At 45.4% G+C, this 16,085-nt stretch overlaps 1 protein-coding gene across 1 annotated transcript; it reads left to right on the plus strand.

Moving 5' to 3' along the window:
• The first annotated feature begins 3,007 nt into the window (after positions 1 to 3,007).
• On the plus strand, positions 3,008 to 13,431 carry mmp17b (matrix metallopeptidase 17b). Its single transcript, XM_056600666.1, has 12 exons — positions 3,008 to 3,082; positions 4,097 to 4,610; positions 4,761 to 4,893; positions 5,339 to 5,501; positions 6,351 to 6,459; positions 7,591 to 7,768; positions 8,355 to 8,531; positions 10,228 to 10,312; positions 10,926 to 10,999; positions 11,372 to 11,521; positions 11,944 to 12,180; positions 12,920 to 13,431. The coding sequence occupies exons 2-12, from the start codon at positions 4,452 to 4,454 to the stop codon at positions 13,294 to 13,296; spliced, it is 1,842 nt and encodes a 613-aa protein (XP_056456641.1). The 5' UTR covers positions 3,008 to 3,082; positions 4,097 to 4,451; the 3' UTR covers positions 13,297 to 13,431.
• The last annotated feature ends 2,654 nt before the right edge of the window (positions 13,432 to 16,085 follow it).

Raw genomic sequence — 16,085 nt, forward strand, 5'->3', positions numbered from 1 at the left:
GACTTCTAACATGTTTCTATCTTTGCTGTTTAAATCTAACAGTAGGCCTAGTCTATGAGTAATAGGCCTATATCGGCGGTAACCACTGTTTTTGGTTGCGAAATTGTTCCAGCTGGGTATTCCGTGGTATTGGATGTGTTTTAATAAAACACATCCAATATGCCCTACATCCAATCCAAACGAATGTTTAAAAATTGCGTGAAGTTATTTGAACGTTTCCGAAATATTTTGCGCCGTATTGCTTTTTACAGATAAATCATCTAAATGCAAAAAAATAACCTGTGCGAATTCTTTCAAACATTTTTGGAACGTAATGATAGGCTATTTTGCATGGATTGATTTGTTTTAATAGGCTATGTAGCCGGTGTTTAAACAAACTACTGTCGCCAATAACAATTTCAACAATTCAAATATTAAAATATGGAGCAATAATTAAAAAGCGGAAGCGCTTCCACGCTAGCAAGTCGTTCACTTTGGGAAACAGCCAGTGAACAATGACGTCCGCGACAGAAAAACTGTTTTGCGAGACAGGGGCTGATAAATATTGAAACACAGCTGAAGCAGAACCAATACATTTTATAGGCTGACTGTAGGCCTAAATAAACGTCCAAACCTTTTGAAATCTCATTTGGTGTTTTATTGGTCCTTAATTTGCAAAGTAAACAAGGTACAAAGTAAAGAAGACGCAAGGTAATAAAGGTAAAAAGTAAATAAGGTGGAAAGTAAACAAGGTGCAAAATAAACAAGCTGCAAAAGAAGAACAAAAGTTAACACAAATAATGCACAAAAAATACAAATAGACAAGAATAATTAAAGATGGAATGCTTTAACTGTAATGTAAATATTAATGGCTAAAACCAACAAACTATTACAAGTGCAATTTGCCACAGTCTCAATAACGTTTGGTTAGCTCTGGATGGACGCTTGCAGAGTCGGAAGTATTTGCCATTTGGGCTTCCTTACTCTTCAACGACGTGCGTAGAGGTTTTCATTCGTTCAGACTTCTTTCGCAAGGCGTTCTTCGATTAGATCGGGTTGTAGTCCCGACTTGGGTTCCAGAGAGTCTGTTGATCTGATCTTAAATAACTTTCAATTTAATTTTCTCACTTTCTTAAATACAATGCACTTTAAATTTGACTTACTAAAAAGCCTTTTTAACTTTCTATTTTACTCATTTCTTTGCATATGTTTTCTTTTACTTATCTATCATTTTATTTTATTGTATAACAATGTTTATATGTGAAGCACTTTGAGTCTGCCTTGTGTATGAAAAGTGCTATATAAATAAAGTTGCCTTGCCTTGCCTTGCCTTGCCTAGATCATTCTCTCTTCTCAAAATTCGAACCGGTCACAGAGCCAACTCTTTCGAAAATGGCGGAGAAGTGACTCTGGAAATGATATTGTTAGAGGACCAATCACAACCCTTACATTCTCCGTCCGTCTCCGTTGCCTCGATCGATAGTAATTATTGGATGCGCATGTAGAGCTACGGAGAGGTTCTCCGATAGGGTCTCCGACGGCGGAGAAGGCTCTCCGCGACTACGTACCGCACTTTGTGGAGCAGTAAAAACCAGCCATGGTTGGCCGCCCCTGGCATAGACCATAGGCGCTATAGACCCACTGATGTAGCCTGTAGACTGGATAACAGTCTACAGGCACGTAGAGTGTCCTGCATGCTCACAGACAGCTTAGACCACAGGTCACTGGCCGCATTAGATTCCTCTGCTCCCACATCGCCATTGGCAACAAGAGACTTCCTGCAGAACAATGTGGTCTTTGTAATCCTTGTGCACACAGTTTAATAGTAGTCTTCCCTTCATTCCAGGCACGAGATATGCATCGTGAAAACATTCATACGTTCATGGTAGGCATGAAATACTTGGAAATGTATTACACATATAGCATTCCTATTTCCAAAACATGGCAAGAGAGATTGAGGTGGGGCCAGAGGAATGTCCCCACATGTTATGGACCACCATAGTCACAGCAGGTCTGTGCCCACCCGGCCCCTCCTTCTGTCGGTTCTAGAACTCTCAAACCGCTCTCTACACCTGAGTCTCGGGATCAGTAGTTCGGGATCAGACAAGCTCCTTTTTCCTTTTCCTAAAATAAGAACAAAGGACACAAACAGAACCCATTTTCCTCAACATGTAGTTATTTTCACACTTTTCAAAGACCACCCCTTTGACACAGACCCCCCTGGTGCCTCTGCAGAGAGCACCCTCTGACCCTTTCCACGGCACCCATGAGTAACTGGTCTGTCGTCACAGCGAAAGAAAGGGCCACCATTCACCAATCTTTAATAATCGTGTGTGTGTGTGTGTGTGTGTGTGTGTGTGTGTGTGTGTGTGTGTGTGTGTGTGTGTGTGTGTGTGTGTGTGTGTGTGTGTGTATGCATGTAGCAGTAAATACCAGATGTATTTCCAAGCTCCCAAAGTGCATGACAATACAGAAAAGACTGAATATGTAGCAAAGGCAGAAGAGAGAGGGGATCCACTCTCTTTTAATCTTCTTGTTAAGAGGATTATATGGAAATATGCCTGCCTCTCTCATGAAGGCACCAACATGCCGATGTTCTATGGATACATGCAAACAACACACACACTCACACCGAACACACACACACACACACACACACACACACACACACACACACACACACACACACACACACACACACACACACACACACACACACACACAATCTTCTTAATCTCATGGAAAATTGTCTTCCATTTCATTGTAGATAGAATTGGTGAGTGTGTGTGAGTGTGTATGTTGTGTTCGGTGTGTGTGTGTGGGTGTGTGTCTGTGTGTGTGTTCGGTGTGTGTGTATGTGTGTGTGTGTGCGGGTGTGCGTGTGTGTGTTCGGTGAGTGTGTGTGTGCGTGTGCGCTTTCATGTAGACAGTCACAGATTCGGGGTGGCAGGAGGGAGGACGGAGAGCAGCATTGTCGAGTGTGAGCAGGGGGGAAGAGGAGGGGTGAACGGGGTAGTCGAGTACAGAAGGGAGAGAGAGGACACACCGAGAGGAAGAGACATCTGTTTACTGAGCATGTTAAAGGAGGAATTCAACATTCAAGGTAAGCAAATAGCCTGCATTTGTTAAAATGTGTCTTTGTTTAACAAACTGTTTGTCAACCTTACTTGCTACTAAGGAAGAACATGAAATAGACCACATTTACCAGGAGCTTTTCAACAAAGTATTTTAATAGTATCATGTAATGCAAGACATGAGTAGGTGCTGCTTAAAATCTGTCAATCAAATGTATGAAACGTGAAACTTGCAATTGTTTTAGAAGCATTATAAGCTTATTTTGGTCATTTACACGACTCCAAGCGTTTCACACTGACCATCCAGGATTACAGACGGCTGCAACATCGCATACAAAAGGGTCGACATCATATAATTAAAAACAACAGGGCAGTACCAATTGCCCCTTCCACAAAGGTACATGCATTCATTCTTAAAAGATTTCTTTTCTTTTATTGTTCCAAACGGGAACTCTCCTCCTTCTGACCTTTTGCAGAAGCCACTCCAATCCCAAGGCTTAATGATATTCACATCCTACATCTGTCCTCCCATTCATTCCTATTTTTCAGACGGATTCTTGTCCAACCCCCCCCCCCCCCCCCCCCACCCCTTAATTTAAACAAGTGCAGCATCTTCTCCTGACACACGACCTGCTTATTCCCATTGCCGCCTCTCTCTTTAGAAGATGAGTTTAACAGCCGCCCCATTACCATCACTGCGACGCAGCTGTCTCAGCATCCCGCCCCCTTCCATCCCATAATGAAACCCCCAACCCCCCATGGGCTTGTCAAATTAATATTTGCTTTCAACTGAAGTATTGACAATGTCAATCACTCTTGTTTGACATTCAATGTCCTAGGACAAATAGCAGTACAATTGAGTCTATGAATCAAGGCTATTTCTTCTTTGGGATGAGGTCCAATGCTAGATAAAAACACGTGGCAAAGACAATGATCTGCGTTTTGTTTTAGTCAAACCACTTCCATTTGAATTAGGCCAAGGCCAACTCGCTTACTTTAACTTATTGTGATACCATGATTTCCCCCTTTTCCCCCTACTGAAGAACGTTGGGAGTACCCCCTACTGAAGAACCGTTGGCTCAGCGGACAGTGGACGTTTCCCCCCCTACTGAAGAACCGTTGGCTCAGCGGACAGTGGACGTTTCCCCCCTACTGACGAACGTTGGGAGTACCCCCTACTGAAGAACCGTTGGCTCAGCGGACAGTGGACGTTTCCCCCCCTACTGAAGAACCGTTGGCTCAGCGGACAGTGGACGTTTCCCCCCTACTGACGAACGTTGGGAGTACCCCCTACTGAAGAACCGTTGGCTCAGCGGACAGTGGACGTTCCCCCCCTACTGAAGAACCGTTGGCTCAGCGGACAGTGGACGTTTCCCCCCTACTGAACATGAACAGGAGATGATGTTTAGGAGCATTCTCATTTTGTGCCTGTTTTGCAAATGTACCAAAACGCTGTCAAGCAACAGTGGTCCAAGTTTGACCGTCCCTAAAAATTCCCCCTCAAGAAAACCACCCGTGTCTGTGGCGCCAGTTGAAGACGACAGCAGTGAACTTGTGGTAAGATCAACTCTCCTCAGCATGCATGAACCAGAGCCTATACTTGAGGCATCCCATCCAGTCAGCTGTCCCTGACCATTTTGAATTTAACTTCCAGCTTCGATTGTCAGCTCTGGTGTTCCTCGAGCTTAACCTCTTCTCTGATGTTAGGATTGGCTGATGAGGTACGGATACCTCCCGCCCCCAGATCCATCCACTGGGCAGCTACAGGCCTGGACAGCTGTCACTCATGCAGTGAAATCCATGCAAAGGTTTGCTGGCCTAACGGAAACTGGAGTAGTGGGTGAGAATGACAGACGCCCCTCACGATGGTTTTATACAATAGCTGTTTTTCACCACTGAAAACATTGTTGTTTGGCCAATGATTCGGTTGGTTCACAAAAGATGTGAATTCGTTTTTCAATTATAGGGGAATCCAACATTAAATGTACACCATGGGAACAGCAACTTTTACGTTTTGTTGCGATTGCTATTTATGATTGGTTCACATTTGGGTGATTATTATACAAACTAACCATAGCAAGAGGCACCACCTGATCATTTCGTCTAATAAATGAGAGCAGTCACATATCCGGTATTCTGTGTTTGTTTACTCTTAACTTCTGTGGACAAATGGTGTATTTCAGTAGACGGAAAGCGTTAAGCCTACATTTATAATTTTTGGGTTGAATGACCATATACCTAATTCTGTTTGACTGCATTCTGCTGTTCACCTTGGACATCGTCAGACCAGGAGACCACTGCCTTGATGAAGTCACCACGGTGCTCTCTACCTGACCAGGAGGAGCCACCTGGACAGCCAGCCAATCAGCACCAAGGAGGGAGGGGCTCGTTGAAGAGGAAGAGGAGGACGGCTGGTTCGACTTGGACCCGGCGGAGCATCAACTGGAGGTGGACCTAAACTCAGTAGACATGGTCACAACCTTAACTTACCTAGCACAACCTAAACTGAGTAGACATGGTCACAACCTTAACTTACCTAGCACAACCTAAACTGAGTAGACATGGTCAAAACCTAACATAACCTAGCACAACCTAAACTCAGACATGTGGGGTACTACGAAGCGCGCTGAACATACCCAGGCTTTCTTTGGAAAAAACTGGATAGACAAATACGAAACTCGCAATCAGAGTGAAATGGTAACACAAAGCTCACTTACTTAAGTCAATTTGTCGAGCTAGGTTTTCCGCTTTAGTTTCAATGCGCGTTCCCATAAATGGGCCATTTATCGCGTTGATTCACTCACCTTTACCAATGGATAGATCAAGAGCAGTATATTTCAATCAAGAGGAACAGATACTCATAATGAACTCCCATGAGGAGTTCAAGAATCAGACAACAGCTAGAGGCAAGCAACACAGTTGCACATAATAAGGCTAGGGAGGCGTGCTGGCAAAAAAATAGCTGATCGTTTGAATTTGTAACTGAAAAGATTCTGCATATTGTCTAAAAAATATCTATGGATGATGGATGAAAATGCTGAATTGTTCGCCATTAATCCCAATAGAGTGATGATGATTTCAAAATGCAAAAGCAAAGTCCAACCTGCTGTATTCTATAATTTAAGGTACTCACTTTAAATACACCCTATGTAAGAAATGTATAGCATATGTTTTCAACTACTGAGATGTAGCGGCGGTGGCGTAGTGGATTCGTATAAGACCCTAACGCCAGCGACCCTTATACCAGCCATACATTGGACACACATGGACACTAATATCACACTCACTATCTGGCAGGTTGCGGTCCTACCCCTTCTCCTCTGATCTCTCCCGGGAGACCATCCGGTCGCTGGTTTACTACGCCTTGAGGGTATGGGCGGAGCCAACCTCCTTAGAGTTCCATGAGGTCAGTCTTCCTGTAGTCTGTCTTCAGTCTGCCTTCAGTCTGTCTGTCCGTCTTCAGTCGGTCTGCAGTCTGTCTGCAGTCTGTCTTCAGTCTGCCTTCAGTCTGTCGTTCTTCTGCCTGTCTTCAGTCTGTCTTCAGTCGGTCTGCAGTCTGTCTTCAGTCTGCCTTCAGTCTGTCGTTCTTCTGCGTGTCTTCAGTCTGTCTTCAGTCTGTCTGTCTTCCTTCAGTCTCACTGTCTTTAGTTTGCCCTCTGTCTGTCTGTCTGTCTGTCTGTCTGTCTGTCTGTCTGTCTGTCTGTCTGTCTGTCTGTCTGTCTGTCTGTCTGTCTGTTTGTCTCCAGTCTGTCTGCAGTCTGTCTTCAGTCTGTCTGCCTTCAGTCTATCTCTCTTCAGTCCTTCTGCTTTCAGTCTGTCTCCAGGCTGTCTATCTTCTGTCTATCTCTCTTCAGTCTGTCTGTCTTCAGTCAGTCTTCAGTCCGTCTGTCTTCAGTCTATCTCTCTTCAGTCTGGCCACTTTCAGTCTGTCTTCGGGCTATCAGTCTGTCTTCAGGCTGTCTATCTTCTGTCTATCTCTCTTCAGTCTGTCTTCAGCCTATCTTCAGTCTGTTGGTCTAAAGTCTGTCTGTCTTCCCAAAATCTGTGCCTCTGTGAGATATTGAAAACCTTGGCATCCTAACATATTTTTGGATGATTGATTCTGTCTAAATAAAAAGAATAGGTATGATATGGAAGTTAGCCAAACCACAAATGGATTCACCAGGAAAATGTAGAACAATGATCATGTCAACAATCAAATAAATTGAAAAACTCTAAATACAAATACAAAGAGAGTATACAAATGAGGAGTTATTAATTTACTCCTAATAATTGAAATGCATTTCAGTTATTGTAGTATATGCAAGCGTCAATGTTTTCATCTAATTCTGGTAAACCCTAACAACCCAGTAAGCGTCTCAGTAAAACATCTCAATACACAGACGAATCCCAGAATAGTTTGTAATGCAGTCATGTACGTTTGGGGAAACAACGACGTGACCAACGTTTTGCAGACATCCTCCTGGCTTGCTGAGGACTGGTTGCACAGATAGTTTATATTGGTCCATCCTTGTTTTGACACGCCTCCCTCCTCCAGGTGGCCGGCCCCGAGGGAGCAGACCTGCAGGTGGACTTCCTCCATGGTCACCATGGGGATGGCTACCCTTTTGATGGGCCAGGCGGTGCCGTCGGCCACGCCTTCTTCCCCTCTGACCCCAGGAGGGCGGGCGTCGTGCATCTGGACTCAGAGGAGGACTGGTCCTTCAGGAAACCAGGTAGCTTCTCCCAGCAAACTCGTTAGTTCAGCCCCTAACCACAGGTCCCACATTACCAACACCCCCTAACCCTCTGAGGACAGGAACTCCCAGAACGATCAGGGAAGAGACGTGGGGGAGGGAGGCAGAAGTAGACCCAGGGATGGGCAGGCATGGGTTCAGTATCAACATCAAGCCAGATCATAGAAGCTCTCTTTAACCGGAAGTGTTCATCAATTTAGAAATGTATTTAGGCCCAATCCCATTTCTACCCCTTACCCCTTCCCCTTACCTCTCCCCCTTATTCCTCCCCCTTACCCCTTCCCCCTCCTGCTTCAAAACAAGGGGGAGGGGTAAGGGGAAGGGGTAAGGGGTAGAAATGGGATTGGGCCTTAGAAAGTAATTGTATTTATAGCGCTTAGATATAAAAAATAATTAAATATAAGTAAGGTGAAGTAATAATATATTGATAATAAGAAGAGCTCATTAACGACAGAAACAAAGCATCGGTACCTTATGCCCTTAATGACCTTCTTTCCCTCCCTTATCCACTTATCTTATCTAACCCTGCCCCCCCCCCCCCCCCCCCCCCCTTCCCCTCGTGCAGGGTCGGAGGGGACGGACCTGTTCACCGTGCTGGTCCATGAGGTGGGCCACGCGCTGGGCCTGGCCCACTCCTCTGACCGCCGCTCCGTCATGAGGCCGTACTACCTGGGCCCCGCCGGGGACCCCCTGGGCTACAGCCTGGGGCCCCCCGACCGGCAGCGCATCACAGACCTCTACGGTGAGTAGACCGGTGGGCTCTGAGGTCGGCCAGAGAGAGACGCCTCAGGACTGACTCTAGTCCACCTCTAGAGCCACCCCTAGAGCCACCTTTAGAGCCACCCCTAGTCCACCCGTAGTCCACCCCTAGAGCCACCCCTAGAGCCCCCCCTAGAGCCCCCCCTAGAGCCACCCCTAGAGCCCCCCCTAGTCCACCCCTAGAGCCACCCCTAGAGCCACCCCTAGAGCCACCCCTAGAGCCACCCCTAGAGCCACCTCTAGAGCCACCCCTAGTCCACCCCTAGAGCCACCCCTAGAGCCACCTCTAGAGCCACCCCTAGTCCACCCCTAGTCCACCTCTAGAGCCACCCCTAGTCCACCCCTAGAGCCACCCCTAGAGCCACCTCTAGAGCCACCCCTAGTCCACCCCTAGTCCACCCCTAGTCCACCCCTAGAGCCACCCTCGTCCTGTACCCGGGTAACCCCAACCCCAGAGCGGGTGGGCTTATCCCCCTTAACCAATAACTAATACCAATAACCAATAACCAATAACTAATAACCCATACCTAATAACCAATAATTAATAACCAATAACTAATAACCCATACCTAATAACCAATAACTAATAACCCATACCTAATAACCAATAACCAATAACTAATAACCCATACCTAATAACCAATAACTAATAACCCATACCTAATAACCAATAACTAATAACCCATACCTAATAACCAATAACTAATACCCATACCTAATAACCAATACCTAATAATAATACCTAATCTTATGTTCAGAGCAAATATTCTGGACCATTTTTCCAAATAGTTTCAGTAGCATTTAAAGATAATTGGAAGATCATTTAAAGATCATTTACAGATCATTTAATGGCAGAACCCAAACTCTGCGCGTGTTGCTTTCTGTTGCACTCAAATGTCCCTCGGGTTCTGCTTGGCATTTTGTATCGGTGACTAGCAGGTTTGAATCACCGGTTAATTAATGGGGTTGGTTCATTATTTTTGCAATGCAACATGCACACGCAGACCAAACATACTTGATTTTATATTTAAAAAATCGCTTTAAAATGTGTGTGCTTTACTTCCCCACCTGAAACTTAACAGGAGAAGAAGAAATGCAAGGGGCTCTATAAGTAATGAAGCTCTGAGAGCTGATTGGGCCAGCTGGCACTATTGGGCCTAAGAGGCACATGTTGAATGGAGTGTTTAAATAGATTGAATATGACCAACACTGCTCCTTCCCTCCTGCTCCTGTGTAGAATATATGCACACAGTACTCCATGCTTTCGCATACAAATTATTAAATTAAATTTAGGACGACCAATCACCTAAGTAAAAGCCTTTTTAGAAGTGTGAATTCATATTGATTATGAAGCATATCCTCAGTGTATTGATTGCTGCTATCCATGCAGTATATGACAAACTGACCTCATCAGTTTGAGGCACAAACTCACAAAAATAGGTTGCGCAGAATGTCGATTCAAAGTAATCTGAATTTAGATGTTCCACATGTTGTGTCTGTGTGTGCACGTGCGTTTATATCTGTGTTTGTCTGTTTTTGTGTGTGTGTGTGTGTGTGTGTGTGTGTGTGTGTGTGTGTGTGTGTGTGTGTGTGTGTGTGTGTGTGTGTGTGTGTGTGTGTGTGTGTGTGTGTGTGTGTGTGTGTTTGGGTGTGTGGTCCCCCATTCCTGTGCTTCCTAGGAAAGAGAGCTGAGCTGCTGACTACAGACGCACCTCATCTCAGTCCTGACCCCCGCCTGCGCCATAGAGGACAAGGCAGACATGGGTACCCCCAAACATTATTATCATCACACACACAGGTCAGACATCGAGGGTTTAACCCATCACAAACATCCTCACACATCGATAACACCAGAGCGGACACTGGTCCTCCCATTTCGATTTTGCCCCCTCCAATCAAAATGTGTGTGATGTAATTCTTGTGATTTTTTATGTGCTGTACCACAATAGGCCTCGATGGTGTTCTAAGTCTAAGTCTTAGACCTTAATCCCTGTTCACATACTTTTGAGGAGTTTACCACCCTGGTTATCTGGCCTCCAGTCTCCCCATGGTTCGAAGAGACTCACTGACCTGCACCTTTCCACCAACCTTGACCTGAATGTTAAACCTCCAACAATCATGAGAAGAACGGCATCTGGAAGTTATATTTTTTGCCTATATGTGAGCTACCAATTGTGTGAGTGAGTGAGTGAGTGAGTGAGTGAGTGAGTGAGTGAGTGAGTGAGTGAGTGAGTGAGTGAGTGAGTGAGTGAGTGAGTGAGTGAGTGAGTGAGTGAGTGAGTGAGAGTAAGAGAGGCATGTGTATAGGTACATACACACACTTCTTGAAGGCTAACTATGACTTTAACATTACTGTACATTTCTATCTTTACCCAAGTGATTTCATTGATCGTTGCAACACCAGTTTCGACGCAGTAGCCAAGCTCAGAGGAGAGACGTTTTTCTTCAAAGGTCAGCTTGCACACTACTTTCTAGAGAATTACTTATCATGTTCTCCTCACACTACATTTGTTGGGCAATTTGGGCTTCTTTTATAGTGATCGCTAGCCAAAATATATAGCTCGTCAAGTGGCAATAAAACTTTCAATAGGTTATTTTATTGAAATGAATTAAGGGCAACTCTGGAACGATTGTATCTGAAGTATCCTTTGAAATTATTTTTTGGGCAAATTTGTGATTCAACTCAGAGTAAAGATGTGGTATGCCCTTCTCCTTCCCCCCTCTGAACCCCCTCTGAACCCCCTCTGAACCCCCTCTGAACCCCCTCTGAACCCCCTCTGAACCCCCTCTGAACCCCCTCTGCGCCGGGTGTCTGTGCTTCAGGGCAGAGCATGTGGAGGGTCAGCAGGGGGGGTCTGGTCTCCGGCCACGGAGCCTCCATTAGGAGGCTGTGGACTGGCCTACCTGACCCCCTGCCCACCCTCCAGGCCGTGTTGGAGAGGAAAGGGGACCATGGCATTATGTTCATCAGCGGTAAGCCTGTGCATACAGAGCACTCTTACTGGCACCACTAACCCCTAACCTTAAACAAATGGCTTTTAAGGCAAAAAAAGAATAATAAACTGGCACTTGTTAAACTCTTTTGTTCTGAGTTATTATTTTAAATTATGAATAATAATAAGAGCTATCCACCGTTTGAAACAACTATTAAAAGAGGAGAAAGGTTGATCCTCTCATCCACGTTATCCCCCTTTGCATGAGGGATGCGTCCAGATTCTGGTGCCACAGAACGCATGCGGAGAAAAGACTATCAATGGGCTGATTGAGTCAGTTTGACTCTTACTGTTTGTCTGTTTGCTTTAAGCAATACGTTAAATTAATGCAAAAGGAAATATCTCTACAGAAAACCATAGTAGAACGTACTCTGATCCCATTCTCTCCTCTGCTGGCTGCAGACTCCAGGGTTTGGCTGTTCCAGGACCTGTCTCTGCAGGAGGGCTACCCTCGACCCCTCTCAGACCTCCGCCTGGACACCAGGGACGGGGGAACCACCCCTGGGCTGAATGGTCTGGTGTGGGACTCTGAAGAAGGGCCTGTGTGGGGGGTGATGGGGGAACCAGCAGAGAAGGACAACGACACCTGGGCTAGCCTCCTCCAGGCGGGCGTCAACGGCATCACCACGGATACGGGCGGTGAGACACTATGTCCTCTGTCCTATGTCCTGTTTCGATGTCCTCTAGGCCTTATAGTAAAAGCATCTCTCAGATGCATTGCGTCATTTGGACTTCAAAATACCATGAACCACTTTTACATGTCCTAAGAAGAACCTGAGGTCTGAGTTTGGCAAAGACTGGTCGAAACAGATGAGTTTAAACCTGTTTTTGCCAATAATATTAATTCAGTGTGCCAAAATGGCATGGAATACTATGTTCAAAATCCTAGAAGACATGCGAAACATATGGAAAACTGGCACTTTAAAGGCACCCAGTGCAACTTTCGAGGCTTAAAAATAAACATTCAATTTCTAGTCTTTTTTACACGTAGTAAGTTTCAATAACTCCATACCATTACATACCGACATTCAAGCAGCAAATATGAGACGTCGTTGTGTGGTGAGAACTGATAGAAAATCGATAACAACAACAATGCCGCCATTTTCTTTATTTTTTGTAACCTACAATAAATAAAGCAGGCTTCCAGTCAATGGAAAAATGGCTTCTCCCCACCGGCGATTGTTGTTGTTTACGATTTTCTATCAGTTCTCACCACACAGCGACGTCTCATCTTTGCTCCTTGAATGTCGATATGTAATGGTATGGAGTTATTGAAACTTACTACGTGTAAAAAGACGAGAAATTGAATGTTTATTTTTCATTGAATGTTTACATAAAGTTGCACTGGGTGCCTTTAACTCTCCTTCCATCTGTTTAGATTCCATCTACCTCTTCAAAGGAGACCGCTATTGGAAGTTCCTGTTCCCTGGCTCCTCCCCAGAGCCGGGGTACCCACGACCCATGGCCGCTGATTGGCTCAACTGCCCTGACACCTCCTCACCCTTGCCAGCCGACGCGTCTCCGTCGTTTCATCCCGTCGGACGTCAAGGGGTCCAAGAGAAATGGAGAGAGGAGAGAGTCGTACGTGTGGAAGAAGGAAAAGACAAGGAACATGAAAACGGAGTCCAATATGGAGACGGAGAACGGAGCAGACCGCAGCTCCGTGCTTGTATCTGCAGTACAGCGCCAGTGACCAGGACCGCCCCCCTCAGTACGGCCTTACTCCTAGGAACTTGGATCCTGTCCGCTATGTAATGATGGCCGTTAGTGAAAGTTCTCAGAGACCATGTAAAACCAGCCTGTGGCAGTTAATAGACTTTGTGAGTTCAACTATAGATATACACGGTTACAGCATGGGGTTAAGGTAATGGAAGAGGGGAAGGGAGGGGTGACGGTTCGAGTAGAGGTAGTGGGGGGATCTGAATTGAGGCATGATCGAACCGGCGGTCTCTGAGCTTCTACTGGACCAGTACTTTAGCCTCGACGAATTGTCATGAAACTAGCTAGGGTTGTACATTTGGAGGAACCAGCCAGGCCTGAGGGACTGAGGGCCTTCAGGCCTCCATCCATCCAGGACACTCCTCCATATCAAACGACTCAGCTTCAGCAGCAGGTCTGCCCCCTGGAGGAAGAGTCATGAACAAGAATTGAAGGGCACTCAACCCTAACCATTACCGGGTAGGCAGATAGACGGGTAGGGAGATAGACAGGTAGGTAGAAAGACAGACAGGATGACGGACAACTAGGTAAACAGACAGAAAGGTAGACAGACAGACAGGTAGACAGGTAGGTCGACATACAGACAGGTAGGCCATTCAATAATTGATTGGGCAGAAAGTAATGATTGACAGCTTATGACAGGTAACCATAGAAAGAGCAGATTTGTTCATTTTTTGTCAGAGCATTTTAATTATTAATGCTGTCAGGATGTCAAGAGAATCTCCATAAATATGACAACTTGTCATGTCCAAGTTGCACCACCAAGTAAACAGACTAAAGAAAAGGCTTCGGTTTGTGTTTGAGGACGCTCGCATGTTGTACATTGTGGAATGGTAGGACAACAATAAACAGAGGCATGTGTAGAATATGTGTTTTATTAATTATGGTAACAATTGTACTTGAATTGAACTTTTCAAATTGGATCACAGCTAATAATACAATAAAAAGTGTAATGGAATTCCCACCACAGAAACCAAGATAATAAAAAGGAAAAATATTTTTTTTGCTGCTTTTAGCAATCTAAGTTATTGTGTAATATTTAGTTCAAAATGTTCTGTAATTTAGAAACAAAAAAACAACTAAATAAATACAGAAATAGAGAAACAAGTGATGTAAAACAAATTATACACACAAAATGAATTAAGTCTTTCACAAAACAAAATACTAAGAAAACCAGTTAAATTCTACACGCACACATACACACAATTTCCAAACTGCATCGGGGCAATTGACAGAAAACACGTCACAATTCAAGCACCACCACTCTCCGGTTGTCAGTATTTCAATGACAAGAAATCGTTCTCAATAGTACTCTTTGCACTAGTGGATGCCTACTGCCGGTTTAGTATGAAGGTATTATTGTAGCAAAAGTCTTTAGCACCTGTAACTGCAGAATTTGAATGTGTACACTGAAGTCACAGTAAATTTGAAGTTGTCTATATTTATTTTGCATGTGTACTTTGTAGTCGTAAAAAAAAAAAAATTTGTATACCATTGTAAACACAAAATAGGGTCTACGAGTATGCAAATCTGTGTTACAGGTGCAAAAATTCTTTTGCTACAATTATTGCAGCGCAGTTGGTGCAAAACACATTCGCACACCCGTGTTTCAAACTATGCAGTTACAGGTGATAAAGACTTTTGCTACAATAATACCTTCATAGTTTACAGCCTCACCTGGCCTGAGTCAGACTGATAAGACTCTGGCTGGGTGGGGCTGCACACCTGTGGTGCAGAGCAACCATGGCCCCCAGGATAAACCAGCTATCACAACACACACTCAGGAGGGAGCTACTACTGTGATGGCAGCTTGTAACGCCAGCTCGGTGAATACCACCGGCCACCTTAAGTAGAGGTATATTTAATCCAACATCTACCCGTGTCCCGTGTGGGGGGGCCCCAGGAAAAGCCTACTTGGGTGGCGTGTGGCAGAGTTGAACTGCCACACTGGCACCCAACGTGGGGGCTCCTCTGACCAGGAGGGGACGCGGAAGGGCTGCCCAAACCCGCACTGGAGCCACCAGCCTGGAGCAGCCCAGGCCAGACGCCCCTCTGCCAGGGGAGCCAGGAGTCCAAGGCCCCATGCTCCAGGAGGAGATGGGGGGGGGGGTCGTGCACCGGTGTTTCAGGCTCTCCGAGGGGGGCTGGTGTTCAGGAGGGCCAGCGTTGAGGTGGCGGTCCACTTTATTGCACCACAGGTGTGCAGCCCCACCCAGCCAGAGTCTAATCTGTCGGACTCAGGCCAGGTGAGGCTGTAAACCTGCTATCAGCACACACACGCCACACACCCTCCACAGTAGTAAAAGTAAAGTGAAGAGAGAGAGGGTAAGGAGAGAAGGACACACTAAACAAATTGTTACATGGGGGACGGAGAAAGCATGGGGGGAGGAGGGAGGAGGGGAGATAGAGGGAGGAGGAGGGGAGAGTATGGGCAGTTTCATTTTTCACCCTTATTCTGTCTCACGCATGCTTTTTTATTTCATCCAGAGAAACATTTGTTGTTAATGATCGAGTTCACAATTGCCAAGATGGAGGAGTGGGGTAGAGGGGGGAGAGGGGGGAGAGGGGGGAGAGGGGGGAGAGAGGAAGGGGTGGTAGAGGTGGAGGGGAGGGGAGAGTGTGGGCTCTTCATACAGGCATCTGTTATTTTTTTCACCCTCCCGTTCTTTCATTCTCACACACTTTTTGTTTTCCCATGGACACATGTTATGTGTTAATGTTAAGATGCCAGTGTTCCGCAGGGCTGAGTTTTATTTGGCGAGTTTGCCAGCAAGTTTATTGTAATTTGAATTACAATATTTAATATTTTTAATTATCCAATATTA

This window comes from Gadus chalcogrammus, chromosome 10 (assembly GCF_026213295.1).
Source record: "Gadus chalcogrammus isolate NIFS_2021 chromosome 10, NIFS_Gcha_1.0, whole genome shotgun sequence".
NCBI lineage: Eukaryota > Metazoa > Chordata > Actinopteri > Gadiformes > Gadidae > Gadus > Gadus chalcogrammus.